A 22,685-nucleotide genomic window follows, 5' to 3' on the forward strand; every position below is an offset into this window, starting at 1 on the left:
GCAGTGTTGTGCTGAACTGGTGGCTGCTGGCACAGCAGGGGAGGCGTCCCTGAGTGAGATGACATGGGACGGCTCTCCACCGCCACCGGGGCCAAATATTCCTGGTGGTGAAAGTAGAGTGAGGTGATGGATGGTTGAGATAGGGGACAGTGCAATATGGACATGATTTCATGGCATGATAAATCTCAGCAGGGGCCCCTGGCTAAGTGTAATATGAAATCCCTTATCTATGTATCTGCTTCATAAGACCAGCTATCTGCAGCAGCTGAATCTGCCTTTGTTTCTTCAGCCTCTGTTCTTTGCCTGAATGCCACTGTTGATCACATCTACAGTATGGAGGAGAACGATGACAACAACATGTGTGTGATAACACATCTTTTGCTCAGTTGTTTTTGAAATATGATGTGATAAATTATCTAAATTGAAAATTGTCACCGTAGAGATCCTCTTCTATTACTTGTGATCTCAGCGATAAGCTGCGTTATTAGAAGGGGGTTTTGCACAGCACTCCATACTTTACTGGCTGGCCTGTGTATGTACAAAACAAGTTTAAATTACACCTGCAATCTAAATGAAATGCAATTTGTCTGACAGAACTGATCTCTTTAAAGTTCAGTGCGTGTGTTATTTAATACCATCTTCTCAAAATTTCTGATTAAAAAGGAAAGAAATAAAGCCACCACCGTATCCTCTGATTAGCTTAATCTGATAGGTTAATTGACTTTATCAAGGTGGAGAAAAAAGATGAGCTGCCATTCCTGCTGGCAATAAAAATCCACCCAAAATGATAAAATTGGAAAATAACCTATATTTCTTTTAAGATATTTCCTAATATACAACTACAGTTTCATATCACATTGCCAGAGAAATAAGGCACTTTCTCCCAGGAGATGAGAAAAGAATTGAATTTTTCCTTATCGGTCATCTATTTTTCCACAGAATGCTATTACTTGCTGCCTGCCGTTGCTAAGCAACAGGAAATATTAATAGGACCTTTTATTAGCTAGGCTTTACCAGTGGAGTACTAAAATGAGGAAGTGGAAAACATGAATGTGTTACATAAATCTCTGAACCTTTCAGGGTTTGCACAAGTCTCTGTTTGTCCAGTGATTTATGGCTGTGATGGTTCATTTATGGGAGAGGGAGGTGTAAAATGCCAAAATGGAACATTAGCCCAAGGGACAATTTGAAAATAATCACAAAAAAAAAAAAAAAAAAAAAAAAAAAAACCCACACCCAAAAAACGGGAAGCAGTTTTAAGAACAGCCTTCTCTTTACTCTCAGATTTCAAGAGGCCATCAAACAAGCAAGTGATTTTTGTTCTGCTGGAAGCACTGATCATTCAAAAATCATCTATGCCTGAATCAACTTTGGAATAACTAATACAAGTCCCACTCTATCACTAAGCTTATTGAACCGTTGTTTAAAAAAAAAAAAAACGACAGACATTCCATCATTTTCTGCAGACGCTCTAATCCCTTTAAAAAATGACTAAAAATGAAGGTCTTTCAAAGGAGAAATAGGGTTTTCTTCATCTGAATGAAAAGTGTAGAAGAAGGCAAAGCCTCAAAGAGCAGAAAGTCTTTCAAGGCAAAGGTAAGACAAATTTAAAGTCCATATTGGAAAAGCCTTAACACATTTAATTGCTATATTTCTGTAAAGTCACCTATTAGGAGTCTAGATGATATAATAAGTCTTCAGGCTTTGAATATGGTCCAAGATTTTCTCTATAAATGCACCACCTTATCTCTGGTCCCTCTTTTTTTTATTATTATTATTATTATTATTATTCTGTTCCGTGTTTATACAAAAACCAGCAGGTGTACAGTATGCGATAATAACGTTCGCGGAGACCCTCCATCTGAGAGAGAACACATTAAAACACACCTCTGCTCTCTTATCATTAATTCATCCGAGCTTGTCTGTGACAAGTTCAGTTGACATTGCAGCTCATATTTCATTCACACAGGCTTGAAGAGTGAGCACCTGCCAGGGGCACTTAATACCTTGTGAGGGAAAATACAGAAAGAAAAGAAAATGCAGGCATCCAACCAACTTAACGTGGCAATCATGGCGGGATTAATACTTGATAGTTAACCTCAACAGCTGCTGATAAAGAACCTGTAAGGAAAAATTCTGCATTTAAATGTTGTAACAAAAGAATTAAGAGTATGAATTTAAGTATGAATTTGAATATGAATGCAGCTGGGAGATCTTTAGGGTGCCACAACCTTCTTTATAAACGAACTGACCCTCATTCAGAGAGATTCTTGGCTTGCCCTCTCGAAAATAAGAAATTAGATCATTCCTCTGAGTTTGATGGAGCTCGGGCTCGGTCTGCGTATATAGCTCTTTTTGTTAATACATAGCCATTATGCATAACATCCCCCAGCTGATAATACATTCATCATCTGTTACATATTCACAACATCACACTCAAGCCAGTTTGATGATGGCTAATATTGCATGCATCATTGAGGAACAAGAAGAGGGGGAAAAAAAAAAAGTTAATCAAAGATAATTTATTCCAATTGCAGGAACAGGTCATATGAATTTGAGAAGCATTTTAAATATACCATAATTGAATATGGAGCCCTTTCTGTTCAAATAGATTGCAGATGTTGTTGACATGCTGTGTCTGATGCTCTTATAGATGCATCCGTACAGCCATTAGTAAAATAACAGCTTTAGGCAAGTTTTATTGTGATGCAACAGACACAACAATGAGACCACTTCACTTGTGAGCCCAGAAATGATTCACGAAAAGCAGCAGAGATGAGCATCTTTCTGAGCTGCATTGATAAGATCAATGCAACCTGAGCATGGCTATTAAATGTCTAATGTGTTTTGGAACTTGTAGATGCTATGACAGTGGGGGCATTAACAGAGAGAGAGAGGCTCTGCCAAGTGCATCAGAGCATCGGAGAACAGAGCTCTCCGAGATATCAGGTTTGGCCAGGAGGGGCTTCAGTCCGCAACACAAGAAAATAAAAAAGAAAAAGTATGAATTGAAAATTGCCTCTTTAGAAAATTAGAAACGTAAACTCAATGATTTCATTCAGTTTTGAGAGTCAGCAGAGGAGATGAAAACCTCTCACTACCTAGCTGACCAGTTAATGTCAGTCAGCTCTTCTTGCTGATGATGCAGATGATGGCTGCAGTTTTCTTATCGACGCCACAAGCAAATAATCCTGCTAACATCACTTTTCATTGCTGATGAATCTGCTAGTTAGTTTAGGAATAAACCAAACAGCATGAATACAACTGCCAGTATCCCCTTTACATAGATCATCCATTTTCTGTCAAGAAACATATCAAATGCTCACATCTGAACCACAGTTTGAGACAGTTTCGTTTAAAAACTGACTGGTAGGAGAACGGCATGGAGATTTTCTTTCGATCGACTAATTGATTCAGTCGAAACAAGAGTTCTCTGTTTAACCAAAGGCCTAATACAGCCCTTCTCTCTGTGTCACGGACCTTCACTGTCCAAAAACTATGAAAAACAATGAGTCATATTGATATTCTGGTTAATGTGCTCCTTCATTTCCATGAACGTGAGCACTGCGATTTCCTCATACATTGCTGCTATAAATATGGAAGAGAAGGCCAAATATGTACCAGCAAAGTAGATAAAATTACTGTCTGAAAATGTTTACCATCCTTTCAGCTTGCGATGATGCAGGAACATCTCTGGAGAAAATTTCACGAGTAAAAGGAAAAGTAGTGCTTCAAATTTAAAAGTTTACCTTTTACGGAAACATAGCCATCAAAATATACTTAATTATGCAGAACTGCTGATTTCAGAATATTCTACACATAATTATAGAATTACAAATAATTTTTATGCGTCCGTGTGCTCATCACTTCAATGTTGCAGCTGAAAATAGAGGGGCTAATTTAACACACGCATGTGCTGTTGAGTGGCTTGTAGTTTTAACGACACAAGCGATTAAATCTATTGAGTAGGTTTTAAATTATTAGTTTGCGCAAAGTTGTCACATAAATGTTGCGCAACAAAATGCACAATAGCCTCCGCGCATAAAGCAGGATCAAATGGTAACACTGAGCTGAGAATCACAGACTGGGTGGGAGGTCTGACTGATCAGATCCTCTGATAGAGCTCAGTCTTAACAGCACTGAGTCGTGCAGTTCAACCTACCATAAGTTTAACAGACGCTGGCTCGCTAAGAATGATCGCCTGCTGCTGTGACGTTGTTCTACTCTAAATGCCTTCTGTTATATAATCACTCCATTTACTTCATGTTTACATTGTTGGAGCTGGAGTGAAGCACTTTCAAATGTCCTCGTTGCTCAAATCACGTAGGCACACATTTAAAAATCTGAGGGTCTCTGAGGCTTTTGTTGAGACAGAATAGCCTTATTTCACTCAACTGAATTATCTTTAAAATATCTAATAATGAAATCCAGGAGGTACAGAAAACTGGAGCTATATGCTCATTTTGAATAAGAGTTGCCTCTTTCCTCTTTGCAATTTCTTCTTGCCCCACAATACCCCCCCCTCCCTCTTTCCCCATCCTCACCCCTCCTCTCTTCATCCAACTCTATTGCACTCTTTTCATTGCCCAGCTCACGTATTGAATCTGCCTGATGAAAACAGATCTCACTGCAGCACCACAATAGAATGGCTGATGCAGGAAAGATGAACCCTAATGGATTTTTTTTCAATGTGCTCAAGATTGAATATAAGGCCTGACCTCCAGATGTAGTGGATCCATTTCAACAGCAGAGATATTGTTTATAGTGAAGACACAGAAACACATAGACACATTTAATCACACACACACACAAACAGTACAGAAGCAAAGGCAGCAAAAAAAAAAAAAAAAATCAGCATAAAGCACCCCAACACTGTAGTTTACCTGCCAAAAAAGTCTATGATTAGAATTAACCATTGTTATTAATCTAGCCATGTCAAGTAAGGTATTCATAATGATAGCATCTCATGTTTGAACTGCAGAGTTTGCCTAATTACTCTGCTCAACAGACTGTGTCAAGGTGAGGCACCGATTTAATAGACACTCCGCTCTCAGCACAAATGAACCTCTGCTACGGTTTGGTAGTTTCGCCAGGGAGACTATTTGATTTAGAAATTTTTGAGTTTGCTTTATTGCTGCTCTTTCTGCAGCGAAGTTGAAGCAGAGCCCCTAAAAAAAAAAAAAAAAAAATAGACCTGCTGTATTGCCGAGGAGCTGCTCCAAGAGCCAGTTTGAAATATTGAAATATCTTCAAATATCAAGAATGGAGAGTTTTCCTTGCAAAACTTGCAAAAATCATCACTTGCAATAATCACTGATCACCTGATTCAAAGGTTGTTTTTCTGAAATTATTATTATTGTTATTCTTTTTGCCTTTGTAAAAAATGTATGATACCACATTTGCTTTTGTCTCTGCATTTTGAAAACCCTTCAAACCACCAAGGGCTGGTTGTCAGAACAGTAATCACCAGCGTCTGTTGTATATTTTAAATATATTTCCTATGTATTCCAGCTGAGCATTTTTCAATTCATGCATTTTTATCGCACAACCTGTGCACTATTCAATCTATTAAAACCAACGAGTGTAGCCCTGTGTAGCAGTAACAAATATCCTGACTGCTGAGCGAAAGACTGGCCAATCAACCACTGTCTCTACAGTAAAGGTCATGACCAAAATGTGAAATGGATCTCAAGATAAATGACACGTGAATCCAATATGTAGGGGGAATATTCCGGCATCATATATAATACATAGTATATTTATGTTTGAGATTTTCATCAAGGCATGTGTTCAACATGTAGAAAATATAATAGTCTCCTTTCTTTTTAGGAATGTACACAAAAGACACTGCTGTATAAAACACGCCTAGCACATTATCAACTGCATACTGGTAATCTATTAAATTACCAGGGAGGTGCGGCTGTGGAGTGCTGCTATTTCTGTATCTGTTTGCCATATCAGAGTCAATATCGAATAAGGTATGAAAAAATTATGACCTTCACAGTCTGAACACAAATGTCTTTGTATATGTTAATACTGTTGACCATATGTGCTTTTTCTTCACCCAAGTGACTTGGCCTGCTCTAAGCAATGAAAAAAGCACCCACATCTGTCCACATTTCAAATCTTAGGGGGCCATTATTCAGTGCACCTGTACACAATATTATAATTTCACTGAGCAGGTAAAAAAAAAAAATAAAGAAGCAAGCATCCATTTAAACTCAGCTCAGCCTTTTTTTTTTTTGCTTTAATACTCAACTACACTTTTGGGGCCACATGTGTTCCATAAAAAAAAAAAACAAGGCGACTAACTGAAGAGTCTTTAGTTATTGCTACCTATGCATAATGTTTCACGCATAAGCTTTACATACATCATTTGTTGTAATAGAAACATGCTCTATTTCCTGCAGTTCTCATGAATGCAATTATGGTTTGGAGATGCTAATTTGCGGCGGAGCAGGTCTGCGTGGAGCTGAGGGAGTAATCAGTGCGTATTCATGTTTGAAGGCTTGACAGAGTGACTGATGCTTGCTGTCGAGGTAGATATGATGCTGATGGATTTACCCACAATCCTTTTCTCCATGCATCAGAGCTGACATGGCGACCACTGAGCAATCATTCAGTTCCTCACTTAGCCCCCCCGTCTTCATGCTGCGAAAATTACATTTAGCCTACAAAGTGTTTTATATTAGAATCCTCTTTCTATAGGGAAGCCATCCTTTAAACCGATGATTTGCAATGTTGAAAAAGTCTTTGAAAACCATTTTCAAAGGAAGTATATGTCCGATGTGTTTGTAATGTTTTTCAATGTAAAATAGCAGCCTAGTTTCTGCTGTGTTTGTGTTTGTGTGTACATGTGAGGCCTCTGTATATGCAAGAAATTATACCTTTAGAGGTCCAAGCAAATAAGCAAATAGTCCAAAACTGTATCAGATGGTTTGAAAGGGTTATTCTTTGTCATATATATATATATAAATCGATGTGTTTTTGGTGTAACATGAAATTAACCAATCAGAGAGCCCCTCCCATTCCCTGTGAAAGCGAGGGGGGCTTGCACTTTGGTAGATGGCTAATAATGCGATAGTGGGTTTGCCAGGTAGGAAGACAGCACTCTTCTCTGCAGAAGAAATGCAGTGCAGTTTGTCTATTATTAAACGCAGGGTATCATGCGAGGTTTTGCACCCTCAGGTTGATATTTTACAATCAATAAACGCCAAGCACAAGGTGCTGGGCACATGGATGGTGGGTGTCTCAATGTATTTTTTTCAAATATTTTTTTCTTTTCATCAAGTTGCATAACTATACGAATGACTAGCTAGTCTGTATGTATGTATTTGTGTGTGCATGCAGTGTACAGTGATGTACAAACAGTGTTTGGTGTTGTTTTACTTTTCTCTACCACAAGATAACAATGTGTCTGACCACACCTCATTTTAAAGCCAACAAGCCAGTGGTGCATTTGCTAACTAAACAACTTGGGCCTGGATGGAAAACTGACTGCTGCGTCAGTTTGAAACAAGCAAAGATACTTGTGTGTCGCTGCTTTGTGCCAGGTGTACAACAGGGCCTGACGACTTTTGGTATAAACCAGTGCAGCTGACCAGATTATACCAGCAAGCTGAAAGAGTTTAGTTTAAGTCTAACTCTCCTTCCTCTCAAAGCAGCAGAAATTTAAATTGTGTAAAACTCTCGTGACCATAACTAAAATAAATATATACCTTAGCGCCATGTTCCTGGGCTCACAGGGCCCCACTGGAATGGTTTAATCCATGTAACGCTACTCACCGAGGGCATTTGGCTGGAAACGAGGTGGCTGTCCTGTGCCAGCATGTTAGACATCATGAGCGTGGGTAGCTCTGGGTAGGAGTACGGGTTGATGAGTCCATTGTGTGGCAGCGAGTGGCAGAGGTAGCCTGTAGAGTCATGCTCCATCAGGTGAAGAAGAGGAGGCTCGGGGTGGTTGGGTGGAGTGATGGGAGGGATCTCATAGTCTTCATCCCCGGCTCCATTTCCACTGGGATTGCCGCCACCTCCGCCTCCTCCCCCGCCCCCACCGGTCTGACCTGTGTAGCTCTGAAATGGACGGAGACACACACACACACACACACACACAAATTTAAAACTGCAAAAGATTCAGAATGAAGACGCAGTGTATGCAGGTAGATCAACTGTTCAGTCATGACTTCAGGAGTGTTCAGTTCACAGCAGCAGAGTTGAAAAGTGGGCTCCAAATCCTCCTCATTTCCTACATAGGCCATGTTGGAGAGGTAGAGCAATTGCAAAGTTTAGATAGAAATAAAACTCTCCACTGAAATCATCGGCCATGCTGAGGAGTTCAGGATTAACATTTATTACACAAAAATACAGACAACAAACATTTACTTGATCTGTCAGAAATAAGTAAACGGATATCATGACAAGCACATACATGCTGACTCTCTGCACTGCTTTGGTCCATCAAAGAGCTGATTCATGAAAACCTTCTATAACATTTATGGCTGACGCCAATATAACATCAGAAATCCATTGAAATAATTAATTCTACAACAATATAACTGTCTAAAAAGAAGAATTTATTTACTGTGTTGACATCTTGTCAACCAAGATTTTCAGTTTCCTGCAATTCCACAGAAAGCTTTGTGAACTATTTAAATTCTGACCTGTCATTTTGTCAAAGCTGCTGTAATTTTATTTCAAACGTTTAACGTCTCTTTTCGGAACAAAAAACTCCATGCTCAGTGATCGGTAATAAAGAAGACCAACAGCCTCTGTATTTGTGTGCTGTCGCGCTAACACAGTAAGTCCAATCAGATCAGAGTTCTGCACGGTGCAAGAAGAAAAGAAAAATAGCAGGGAAATTCAACGGGGAATGAAAAGCAATTTTGTCTGAGACGATCCAACTTGACTCCCATTGTAATGACTGAGTCAAATTAATCATCACAAATAATATTCTGGTGTCAGCCATTCAAGGGTTTTTTAATAGAATTTTTATGATTCATGTCTAGCAGTATACATCAAACAGTCAGTTCTGCAACATTTCTGAAATCAATTCAATATCATCTTTGTGTAGGCTGTCATCCTCAGCAGCAGAGTGGTCATTTATCTCTCAAACAGATACTTTGAGAAAATAAGGGGCACGGGGAGATGGAAGAAAGGAGAAAGGATACAGGGCACTTTTTTTTTTTTTTCTTGTTTCTCTCCACCTTCCTTTACTGTAACGACAAGTGTAAAGGTCTATTGTGTAATTTTTAACCATATAAATTATAGACATTGTTAAGATCTATAAGGGAAGAGGTTGGTTTATACGTGACAAATATGTATCTTTGGGCTTTAAATCCTTCATGTTTTATGAGCTAACAGGCGGGTAAGCCTTTTGATCCCAGTTTTTATATACATACTATCGGACAACTTGGTTTTTTTTCGCCGCAAACTTTCAGCAGGATTAAAATATATAATGTCTTTTAAATGAATACCTCAGAGTGCTAAAACACCCATTTTTAATTTAACCACAAAAAGGACGTTGGCAATGTTTTATGGTGAAGCAATAATGCAGAGACATGCAGCATTAACAGCACACTTTCATCTCCCTACATGTTATACTGAATTGAAAAAAGAGGAGAGAAAGAGAAGTGTGATTGCTTCAATTTGATTTACTTCGTACTGACATAGCCTTCAAGCCGGTTGATATAAATTTTCTGGACTGTCCTTTGACGACAGATGTTTTTGTAAACCTGTGGGGATGGTGTTATTGTTTGGTCTAATGGACAAGAGAACGAACATTTCCTGAGATTCAATTTCCCTCATAATTGTTGGAAGGAAACTAAATCGTCTGCTGTAAACATTGGAGCCATTGTGTGAAGTGAGTCCCTGTGCATGTCCCTCTGAGCCCCGTCATCTTTCAGTGTGACTGTGGGTGACCACAGTGTAATGTTAAGACCGCTGCACTTAGTCATCATCCAGCATGTTCATCAACCTTTTTGTTTTTTGTTTTTTTTGTTGGTTTTTTTCAGTGTATAAATATATATCTAAGCTGCAGAAACATTTTCACGGCCCCGTCCGTCCGTTCTGATTGTGCAAAGGGATGAGGACCCAGTGTGTCATGTGTTAGATTGCTGTGAAGACTCATCCAGTGCCCTTGATGATAAAATGTAAATACCAAGGACGTTACCAGTTGGATTGTGGCAAGATAAATTATTCATATGCCTCTATTCAGAATGAGATTGCATGTACAGAACCACATGTACACTCTGGCTAATGTATACTCTTTTCTCCTTTAAAAGTAAAATCCAAACAAAGGCAATGTATTTGATGGATTGTATAGACCAGCTTGTGTCCTAGTATGGAATTGGCTTTTCAAACAAAAGCCCCCCCCCCGCCCCCATGAGATACTCGTCATTGGTTTACTTGCAATAGTCAAAGCAACAGCCCAAGCCAAAGCTGTATTACACAGATTCTATTTTCTCACTGAAACATTCTTTATTTTCTTCTTCTGATCAATACCACACACTATAGGGAACATTTTTTTTTTCCAATACACAGTATGCTCAGTCTGCACAGTGGGCGAAACACAATCTGTAACATTTTAATTAAGAGACAGATCTCTCGACTGTAAGTGTTACATACCAGCACACCTTTCATTTGAAAGAAACAGATGAATAGACAGTTGGTCTGGGACTGAGAGAGAAAATAACATTGATTGGGGAGCTTTCCAGCTTGTCTTTTATTTGGCACAGATCTCTCGCTCCCTCTGTAACAGTGCCTGAGTATTCAAGGCCTTCTGGAGATGATATTGACTGTGGCTAATGGCTCATTATCTGTACAATCCTCCTATCATTAGAATATTGTAGTGATGCCTTTCTAAATACGGATTTAGGATGTAACCTAATTAGTATGAAAACGTATATTCACTCTTTAAAATGATCCGCTGTCGGATGTAATTTCCAATCCACAAAAATAATAACAAAAAGCTAAATGCCTTTTAGTATAACGCACAATGTATTCTCTTGAAATAACAGATCTGAATCAATTAGTTGATTAATTAAAGTTAGAATAAATTTGTGTCTATAGTAGTTCTGAAATATTATATCACCAAAAAACCCCCTCACATTTTTAGCTTTCAGCTTCTAAAATGTTTATTCACTACTTTATTGCTGCTAGGACAAAAAAAAAAAAGAAAAAAAAGAAAGAAGTAATTTTAACATATCTCCTTGAGATCTGGGAAAATTCTTCAGCTATTTTTAGACACTTCACAGACTAAATGGCTAATCAATTAGTTTCAGCATCTGTTTGGTATCTGTTTCTTAACTATATTACCTCAAAAGGGAGACCATCATACGAGCATTATTTTTGACAGGTGGCTCACAAAGCTGTCAGAAAAGTCTTCACATGTGCCTGTTACTGGTGTGCCACACAGATGCCGAGTCCTCCCAAGTCGGCGTTTGTTTCGGAGGAGAGGGAGGGACCGGCAGCTCGGAGACAGACGATGACAGATCTGCCTTACCACTAATGTGCACTTATCTGCCTATTGGAGAGCTTTGTCACAGTGGTGATTTATGCTCAAAATCCCACATTCACACTACCAATTCCATCACGTACGACACTCTCCGTTCCAACACCTTCCCCGTATCCGTTGCACAGCACCCCAAACACAGAGACAAAGTCGGGCCCGGTTATCTCTCCATTCCACGCAGTCCGTTTTGCAAAGGAGACGTTGGATTTATCTTCAGGGAGGAATTTGAGAGTATCATCTATTTTCATTCACTCAGCCATAGCTCTCGCGCAGGAAGATTATACTGTATATTTATGAATGATCTTGTTTGCTGGTGTACACAGAGTTCTTGTTTTAAGGTAACAACAGACGTAAATAGTGCCTGTCAGGCAACAAAGATCACTTACTAATCTGAACAGCAAGAACTGTTCTGCTCTTTCTTTTTATTGGGCTGTTTGTTTTTGAAACCAACCCCCTTCTGCCCCTCTTCCCCTCTCATTACCCATCATTTCTTTCCATCAACTCAAGCTTGATTAAAGCCATAGCTGTTCTTCTGCTAAAATATCATGTTGGGGGGGTATTAACACACCACAAAGCCTTTGCTAGCAGAGCCCGAAGAGAGGGAGGGAGAGATGACTGAAGATCTGGTTACAGCCACCCTACACCTCCACTCTCCTCTTCCCCTCGTCTGGCCCAACCCCAGCCTGTCCTGTGTCTCGCAGATCCCCCCCACATCTCATCGCTCCTTAAAACAGCCCGGCTGCATTATTTATCTGTCACTATGTTACTGTTTGGAGATCATGAAAGGCTGCAGTAGGGATGGGGATGCTAAATGACAGTGTACTCTGTTCGGTGAATGAATCAGACGGATGGGTGGGAAGAGGAGAAGGTGGGAGAGAGACAGAGAGAGACGGCGAGAAATGGGAAGGCAGCGAGAGGGTGAGACAGGAAAAAACTATTTTCCAAATAAAATCCAGCCATTATCTCCTCAGCAGCAGCCACAACTATGTGACAGAAATCGTGCTGCTCGGTGACGAAAACGTTTTTTATCATTATAGGAGACAAAATACGGGAGAAAATAGGGGGAATAATTAAGGCAAGCAAAAACCATCCAAAGTCCAAAGATACAGATGGCCCCATTCACCCCAGATACTGAGCTGATTACTAACTAACCTCCCATTGACTAAAACCAGCCTTGCTAAATGCATATAGTTCCCCCTTTTCTTTTATGTTTCCTTCTCCTCGTCTCCCTTGTGTATCCTATTCCCTGTGCTCGTCTCACTTCTCAGTCAAGGTCAGGAGGTCATCCTCATCTGATCGCGTGTCAGAGCAGATTAAAATCAGAGCTTTTGTGCCATTTCATATTTCATTATGCATTTGACTCATCTTGCAGGTCAATGGGTCAGTGTGATTTGATTGGATGACACAAATGATATAATTTGTGTTTAACCCTAGGCTGTATGAAGCTCTGAGTGGCGTACTAATGCATTTTGCAAAGATGGGGCAGGCCCTCTCCACAAGCGACTAATTTGAAGTGGCACACCACAGAGTTGAAGGAGAGCCAGAGCTATTGCACAACATGCTGAGGTTATAAGGGAGGCTTTATCAAATAATAAACACAACCTCCCTTGTGCCTCCGTGTCTGTCTGTCTCCTGCATGCTTGCTTTTTACTCTGCAAACTGATGCAACTATCCAGACATTAAGTGCTTTGTTCATTTAATACCTCACTTTGACCAACATTTTTCTTTATCAATTTCGATTTGCTGAAAATGTGCCGCTGACCCTCTTCGCTCTTGTTTTTTTTTTTTTTTTTTTTTCCTCCCTGTTTCTGTTTTCTCTCTCTCGCTTTGTCTCTGTTTATTCCTCACAGCCTAGTAACACTTGATTTTGGCAAGAAAGGAGACTAATGGAGCAACAACAACCACATCATTATTGCTGTACATTCAACTGCAACACAAACAACATTTAAATAGCTCCCAAATGGAGATGGAATAGAAGAAAATGGATATTTAACAGTGGCAAAAAAAAGTGCCAAATGATTATACTAAAGGGGTATAAAAACCGGTTTTATTGATTGACAAATAATCACCTATGTGTTTTTTACTCTGGTGGTTTAAGTTGGGTGCGCTGAAAGAGTTCAGGACCTTGTGGTACTAATGATATGCAGATGCTGGTCAGTGTCAGAGTAAACTCAACTGAGATCTCCACTAATGCAGCCAGAAAACAAACCACGGGCGCGGGAGATAGCTCAGGTTTCCCAATAGTCATCTAGAGCGATTGTGATGCCGACGTTGATACTGTTGTGGGTGAAGGGGAAGGGTGGTGGAGGGCGGGGAGGGGAGGGGCAGGAGGGTGGACAGAGAAGAAAATGCAGAGAGGGGGAGAGCAGAAAATGAAGAAGAGGAAGGAGGAGGAGGAGGAGGAGGAGGGAGGGGAATGACTCCTACATTTCAAATGAGGACCATAATCAAACTTATTGCCTGACAGGCTGAATCTAGGATTACAATGTTACATTGGCAGACATACAGTATTATTTCCTCTCTCCTCTGTCTCTTCCGTTCAGAGCAGCCATGTCTCCTGGAGAGGGAGGCCCTTTTTCAACTTTGCTCATTGGCACCGCACCACTGCTACTGCCACTGCTACTGCTGACCCCACAGAAGCTAGCTGGAGCTTTGTAAGGGCCCAAAAAAAAAAAAAAAAAAAAGCAGCCGGTCAATTCTTTTCTATTTTTTTTTTTTGTTTTGAATGACTCTTCAGTTATCTACATTTCTTTGCTCACTATCATTATTAGCGTGTAGACAATCGTGCTCCTGTGTCTGGACGACAAGACTAATTATTGTTATAAGAACAAGTAAATAGACAAAACAGAGAAAAGCACAATAAAGGGTTGGTGGTTCTGTACCGACTGACTAACAATGTTGAAAATAACAAAGGGAGAGCTGATGGTGCAGTCATCCACACAAATGTGCATTATTCTGAGAATTGTTAGGATCCTGTCACCCACAAATAACTCTGCTTTACACCAGGAGAAGGAGGGTGTAAAGTGCATGTGGCTGGTTAGAGAGTGTGTGTGTCTGTGTCTAATATTTATCGAAATGCAGTTCTACCTGCACAAGTCAGTGGGTGTGTAATAGCTTGTGAAATCTTCTGTGCATATTTTGTAGGTAATCCTGATATTCTTTTTTTTTTTTTTTTTAATTTGGTATTGTCTTTTAAAGCGACTGTAGGAGACTGGCTGCCCTGTGTGCATGTGTGTCTGGTGTCAGTGTGTTCTTAAGTGTCTTCCCTCCCTGGTTCAGAGTCAATGAGGCTGTGTATCGGAGACTGGCACAGCTGGTGGGAGCAGGAGACAAACATCTGGACCCTCGTACTCTCGGTGCCATTGTTAATAAGAGGCTGGTGGGGAATGGAGGGGAGTGAAGGAGACAGCTCTCCAGTGTCAATGAACCTCCCTGTGTCTCACTAGAGCTCCGCACTGCAACTCATACTTGATGCATCGCAAAAGTGTCCGCAAAGGGGCCTCCGCCATTGCAGCATATCCACAACTCAGATGTCACAGTTAAATTCAGACAAGCATAGTTAAACGGGGCTGACTTTGGTCGTTTTTAGCAACGTTAGCAGGGTGCCCCTAGGCACGGCAGTGTCTGACTTTTTCTCTGTCACCACTCTGTGGTTGTCATTTTTGTCTTTTTATGAACAGACTCCACAGTCTTTGGACAGCTCGCCATGAAATTCGGCACAGACATTGGTCCCCTGTGTCTGCTCCTACATCAATTCTACATTTCAAGATTTTATTTTGTGACCTATTTCAGTCTAAGCTTCGCCTTTTGGTCAGCAAATGTTTGCACATCAAATGCTATGCTACACTATACTGTGCTCTTATTAATACAGGTGCTGAATGGCATCAGTCAAACCGGCCACAGAAATGTAAACATTTTATCATTTCTGGTTCTGTTTCATCTTCCATGGTTAACTCCACCTGGGCTGCCCTCCTGAAGGATTAAAACTAATTTACAAATTTAGAAATATAGTTGAAAAAAATTTCTGCTGTTGGGCTATTTGCTGCAGGCTTTATGCCAACATCGAAGTGTGTGATTGTTTGATGAATTTTAATAAGAAAAAATGTGTTTTCAGCCTCCTCTGAGTAGAGGAAATATCAGTCAACATAGATTGATGTCAAGTCAAGGCTTTCCCCATATCATGAAGATACTTCATCAATAATTCATCAAGTATTTTTGCTAACAAATCTTGGTTTAATGAAACATTTTCTTCGCTGGTATCCTGTAGGTTTTTTGTTCTGTTTTTTGATTTTTATTTATTTATTTATTTATTTTCAGCTAGAAGGGAAATGCAATCTGGCAAACTCATTCATTCATTCATTCATCTTCTACCGCTTATCTCTTTCCAGGTCGCGAGGGGTGGTGGGGGTGCGCTGGGGCCAGTCTCAACTCACACTGGGCGAGGGAAGTACACCCGGGACAGGTCGCCACTCCATCACAGGGCCAACACACAGAGACAGACAGAGACCTCTCACATTCACATTCAGACCTACAGACAATTTAGTCACCGATTAACACAAACATGCATGTCTTTGGAAGGTGGGATGAAACCGGAGTACCTGGAGGAAACCCACGAGGGCACGGAGAGAACATGCAAGCTCCGCTCTTCTTTTTGTGGGGCGACAGTGCTAAGCACTATGTAACCATGCTGCTTCGGCTGGCAAACTCTCTAATTTTTATTTTTTGCAAAAGACAGTACTTCTCTGTTGCTCTGAAAAGGCTAAACAGAGACATTACATTAGTGCAACGTGGGATCCAGCAGAGTGAGTGTTTGGTCTCTCATCATTTTATCCAGTGGGGTGAGAGGCCTCAACAAACACATTAAGGTTGCCATTAGTTTCATCTGATCACCTGGGGCAACAGTGGGGTGGTCAGCTTGGCAGAGCGAGTGCCTTGCATAAATATACAGCTGTGCATTTAAACGTGGTGCCATGTCAGATGACTCTTTCAAACAGAGGGCTTTTAAATGGTGCAAGAACGTGAGAGGAGGCTGGTCTAAATGACTGTAAAAAGGCCATGGAGAGAGAGCTTTCCATCTTTCTGCTGCCGCGACAAATATGCCTGCACATCTTTTTGCTTTGTCTCCACTCTCTGCTTCGTCAGCGAACAGCTATAGAAATATTTTGGCAGGCTGCTCTTTGTTTTCATTTTAACAAAAGATGTAGGGAGGGAATGAGGGAGAGAGAGTGAGAGAGAGAGAGGGGAGGGAGGGGGCAGGTGGAAGAGATACTGGGTAGGGAAAGGTGAAGGGATGTTGTCAGAGGTTTTGAGGACATTTAAGACTAGGAGAATGAAGAGAGAGCAGTGGAAGAGATGGATTATATGGAGGTGAAAGACAGGATAGGAAGAAAGATGAACAGACTGTGAGACAGGGGAATAGGTAAGATAGGAAATAAAGAGTACAGGAACTAGTGTGAACTAAAGGGGGAGGAGCGTGAGTAAATGAGATAAAGCAGGTGAGGTGGCATGAAAAGGGGAACAGGAAAGGGATTTGAAAGACTGGGATGGGGAGGGTAAGACACAATGTGGGAGAATCAATAGGAAGAGGAGGGGGCAGGTGGAAACATAGGGAAGGAGGAGCCTGCCACTCTGGACCCCAGCTCCAATCTAAACAGCAGGAGGAAGCTGTAAATCAGACTAATGCGGCCGAGCTGTAATTCAGACCAGCAGGGCCAGGGCGCTGGTGCAGGGACCCCGAACGGCCAGAGTTTACAAAACGCCGCCGCAAGGCTTTAATCAGCACAACGATCCAAAGATACCGTCTCCCCCAATCAGCGGGCTTCCTGTCAGTCACACACGGCTGAACCCAACCAATCACACTCTGCCGAGGATCCAGACATGTTGGCTGGGCTTTGGGCTGCAGCCAAACAAGAGAATTACTCATCTAAACTGGAAAGGTGGAATGGGCCTTTAATTCAGAGCATAGAGGGATGAGGTGATAGATTTGTCAAAGGTTGGACATAAAAGACTGCGGGATCATGCTCTACAATGGTTCATCAGAAACATATGAGGGGAAGATGAGAGACACATGGGAGCCGTAGAGGATGACTTAATCGTATTTATCAGACTGGAATTTTGAGAAGTTTAGGCACTTCGACTGAACAGACATTGTCTCTGTTCAAATCTGTTAAGGAGAGCTCTTACACCTTTAAATCTTCAATTAAAATCCCTTAAGTGGGCTAAAAAAAAAAAATCACAAAGGCCTCATTATGAGTTCAGTCTGTCAATGCGTTTTATATACTTATTAATAATCACAAGTCTGGTATCATATATACAAAAAAGACTTTTCATCAAACTACAATCTGTCTTTGCTTCTATGTGTCTCACAGATCGGCTGCTGGCACTCAAACACTTCCCTAATTACGATTACAACACCCAAGGGGCCGGCATAATCCTTGCCAGCAATGATTTACAACATAATAAGTGAGATGAGAAATAGCATCAAACTTCCTGCTAAAACTTGACTTGCACTCCCAACAGGTAAAACAGGCAGACAAACTTTCAAATCACTTGTTACCAGAGACTGTCTTTTCGTACCTTGCTTTTCACTAGACGTGAAATGGGGGAGGGCAACGCATTGACTTAAAAGTGAGCGGAAAATGCAAATGTGGTCCACTTTATCATTGGGCATTCAAACAGACCCTTTCAACACAGCAATCCATAATATTTCAGCTTTGATGCTCAGGAAATGGCCACAGCTCGGAGGTAACGACGAGCGGGATTCTGCTCTACTCGTAGTGGTACTAGTGGGACTGGCTGGGTTACACACGCACACTGTGCATGTTAAAACCACATGCAGCTTCTTGGCAGCAAAGAAGCTACAGCGGCAGCCAATCAATAAAACCTTGTTACGCTAATTGCAAGATCATAATCTCCGCTCCTACTTCTGCTGAATATCCAAACAGTCACTGCATTAGCCGAATTATTCCCCTGCGCAGTTTCTCCATCTCTCTTTCTAGCCCCCTCCCTCTTCCACCACCACCACATCTTCTCTTTTCTAGTTGTAACTCCTGTTCTCCTTTCTGTGACATATTTCTCTCAAGCAGCAGTTCTTCTAAATGAATTCATAAGTAAGGGAGAAACACATCAAAGCAAACCATTGTCAAGGTAAAGTGCTGATGAAGTATACTGTTTCTTGCACTTTACTGCGGAGCCATGAGAAGGCATCTCCACTGTGCATTGTCTTTGATCGCATCGCTTCTCCACTTTTCTGTTAAGTGTTAGCAGGAGAAATCCCACTTCAGGTGAAGGTCTACTAAGACCTTTATAACTAAAAAAAATCTCTATTGAGAAAGTGCTCTTCTTATTCCTTGCATATCTCTTTTTGTGCTCAAGATTCAGATCAGGCCCCTGCGAAGACACTGCAACAAGTTACAATGTTTCTATGTCCATGGTCAATGACCAGAGAAGCAGACAAAGAGCTTGTTGATGCTAAGACTAGGGTCCATGACCTTGTCATTGAATCACTAACACTTCGCTCCGCTGGGGAAAAAAAGAGAGATGTGAAGAAACACTGCAGAGAACTGAACAGGGTCAGACTACGACGTTCATGGGAACATCGATATGACAATGGCACTGACCCTGTTTTCCTGTGACTCATCACGAGAACATACACATGTAAGGATTTCACGATCTGATGCAATTACTCCGTGTGTGTCACTCAACAGGGCCAAGCTTATAGCCTGTGTGAATGTTCCTTAGGTATAGGAAATACATTGACATAGGTGAGCCAGATTAAATCGACCAATTACATGGAAGCAGGAGACAGCCGAGCTCTGAGAAACACAGTTTCACAGAGTTTGGAGGTGGAACCACTGACCCAAATGCATTTAAATGCAAGGGGGGGGGAGAGTGAGAGAGTGAGCAAAAGAGGGGGGTCACAGAAATAGAGGGAGAAAAAGACGTGGAAGAAAAGTCAGATAATAAAGCAGCGAGCAGAGAAAAGTGAGCTTTAGGCTGTATGATTTGTTTTTCGTCAAGATGGAATATATTAAGAATAATGCAGCTCATGTATACACTGTACAACATGTTTCTTGAAGAACAAAACTAGTTAATAAACAATGATCCCCTCAGCTATCTTACCCCTGAGTTTCTTTCACAAAGTGCATTTGCAAATAGAACACAAGCATAAACACATTTGCAGTTTGGGTCCTACTTCAGCCAGTCAAACACAGTGAAAAACACAAACGTGTGTTCTATACAGGTAGTTGCCAGGGATGAAACCAGTGCACTTTGACAGGAAATGACACAACAGCTTTGTGATTGATATCTGTTTTACAAATCTTGAGTTCGTACCAACTCAAAGTAGGTTTCGAGTACTCGGTGTATTTACAATAGAGATATGTTTAAAGGTAAATGCAACCTTTTTTTTATTTATTTATTTTTTTTCTAGTGAGAATACCTCCTTCACTTAAAATCTGCTTTAAACAGCTTGGAATTAGCTCAGGAACTTGGGATACTGGTGATTTTTGCTATTTCTCCCATCTCTATGTTCACTTGTCGGCGTGTGTGTGTCCACCCCTAAGGCCCTCCCTGGTTCTAGCTGTCAGAGGAAAGGAGAGGCTAAACTTGGTGAAGCGGAGAATAGAGCAAGGCACATGTCAAATATGAGGGGATCTTGAGTAAACAAAGTCTAACACAGAGCAAAGCAAAATCGCCTCTCATCCCATCACCGTCTTTCACGCTATTTCCCACTCTCTGTTTCTGTTGCTGCCTTTATCCTTACCTTTCTCCCTGCCCCCCTCCCCCCAGCCAGCATGGACTCTCTGCCTATTTTCAATGCAACATTTGCGATATTTTATCTGTCGTCTAGTAATTCGGCAAAAACACACTGTGAGCATCAGCACGACTTGTAATCAGTCAATCAGCACTGCAGTAAAACTTCATGTGCTGAATCAAAATGGGCGATAAAAGCAGTTGTTCTTGAGATTTTTTTTTTTTCTTTTCAGACAGCCGAGTATCTGCATTGGAAATCTATCAGATAGCAGCACTATCCTCATGAAGCTCACTTTGTGATAGACGTATTTGCCGTCAGAGATCTCTAAATAAACTTCAGGAATCATCTGTAAGAAGCAGCATTTGGAGCTCTGTCTTATTCTGGGCCCTGAGCCACACTTTAACGAACCAGAGCATTAGGAAATTAAGCAAAGCAGCAAATGCATCAAAAACTCAGGACCTCTGCAGCCTATGGGTCCGTTCTAATAATTGCCATTGACAGGGACAAATTTGCTGTATGTCAGATGGGCTTATTCCCAAGCTCTACAAATCTCCCTGTCCAAACACAACCATATGGTCTCCCAGTTGTTCACAACCAGCTGTGTTACAGTGTATCTGGCATGGTTGCCATGTTCTTTAGAAGAGCAGTGACTCCCCCTCCATTTGAATTTAATAAGTCCGTTGTAATGAGGCCAAAACTCCCTCAGAATAAAGCAGCATATTGAATGTGAATTTTATGACGGGAGGCTTAGCTTAATGGTTGATACTGTCAGCTATAAGAAAGAGGACCACCGCATTTTCTGTGTAGACCCTAGATATTTATTTTAGATGTTCTGGTTTTCTCATACTTCAGAATAAATTATAACATGACTGTTTAAAGTATACTGCGATGGACTAGCAACCTCCCTAGAGTATATCCTTGCCCTCTGCATAGTGCATGCTGGGACAGAGCTCAGCTTCAGCAAATAAAATACAGTAAATAGAGTATATTTCATTTATATTGACGTAATCCTCTGTAAACATTTCAAGGATATAAAAAAGAGGAACAAGGTTACTTTTGAAGGAAGGCTTTTGACAGAAGAAAAAAACAAAACAAAACAAAAAACCTAAAGCACAACATTTAACTGTATTTGGTCTCCAGGTTCAAGGAGTATTATGCTGCATCCACACTAATACTCTCCACCGGTCTCCTCCAGTCTTTTTACTCTATATCAGAAACAGATCTGCGTCCATAATAACACTGCTGTGTTAATGCAGACATGCACTCAGGTACTTGTGCAAACAGGAAAATGTAAACAGGAAGCTGATTGTCCACTTAGCAGTTGATTAGTTGCAGAAAGTCGTACAAATTCTGAAAAAAGCAGGCAGCTGTAGCGTTGAAATGCAAAACTTTACAGCACAACTACTAGCAAAGAAAACAAAGTCAGTAACGCTGTGAATTTATCATTCATATTGATTTCACCACTAGTTGTCGATGCTGAATTGCCTCAATCCGGGGAAGGTCTCTAATTTGTGTGAATCCTGATTACAACACAAACTGGAGTAGATTTTACCTTCATTTCTACAAGTCTCTGTTTAAGGTGTTTGAAAACTCCAGTGTAATGTGGCTGCTGGAGTAAACGTACTTGAGGTGATCTATTTTAAAATTAAAATGCAGCAGTATGGATGTAGTTCGAGAAATATCTCACTTTGACTTACTTCATTAATCAACCCGCGGGAAGATTTCACCACATACAGAAAATGGTGCACCATGTTCTGTTACATGTCAGTGAAAATCACCGGTGAACTAATTGGGATATTTGTTTTGTTGTTGTTTTTTTTTTTCCCCTGAGAGGTTTCAATCCTTTTCCTTTCAGCTGAAGCCTCGTCACTCTGTGGTTGTTTCAGTAACAACAATTTGTTGTCCATCCTAACAAGCAATAACAACGGCGGAAGGAAAATGGCAACTTGGGCAACAATCACAGGGAGCGGATAAGAGTAGCAATTTGAACTCACCTGGTTTGGCGGGAGGAACTCATGGTTGTTTTCATTCATGTACATGTTGTCACCATCAAACTGCAAAAGAAGTGAAAGGGAGACAAAATGAGGATGTTGCTATGCAGCGACCAACACTTAACAACAAGGATAGAAAACAAAGGTTTTTCAGTCACACAGAAGCAATTCAGAAACGGAGTAACACGGCCGCCTAATGACTGCAAGTCCTCGGCTTATAGACCTCGATGCTCTGGTGGATGTCAGTAATTACAGTTCATTAGAGACAAGTGTAATTAGGCCCTGTCAAAGCTTGTGTAACTCACACTCTTTGCCCCAGCGTGCCTGCAGCCTGAGCTTGTGTGTGCAAAAGTGTGCACACACCTAAATGCTGTGGTTCCACAGTTGTCACAAGGCGACAAAGGGACAACAGAGATGTAATCACAACAGT

The 22,685-nt window shown here is 40.9% G+C and overlaps 1 protein-coding gene across 2 annotated transcripts in view; it reads right to left on the minus strand.

Moving 5' to 3' along the window:
* tox2 (TOX high mobility group box family member 2) overlaps positions 1 to 22,685 on the minus strand; it is an 87,253-nt gene that overhangs the window by 19,947 nt on the left and 44,621 nt on the right. For both annotated transcript variants that reach the window (XM_029503262.1, XM_029503263.1), the window contains exons 3-4: positions 22,259 to 22,318; positions 7,786 to 8,073 (exon numbers count right to left, since the gene is read on the minus strand). In XM_029503262.1, the coding sequence (XP_029359122.1) occupies positions 7,786 to 8,073; positions 22,259 to 22,318 (348 nt within the window). The remainder of the gene's footprint in view (positions 1 to 7,785; positions 8,074 to 22,258; positions 22,319 to 22,685) is intronic.

The sequence above is a fragment of the Echeneis naucrates genome, chromosome 5 (assembly GCF_900963305.1).
Source record: "Echeneis naucrates chromosome 5, fEcheNa1.1, whole genome shotgun sequence".
NCBI lineage: Eukaryota > Metazoa > Chordata > Actinopteri > Carangiformes > Echeneidae > Echeneis > Echeneis naucrates.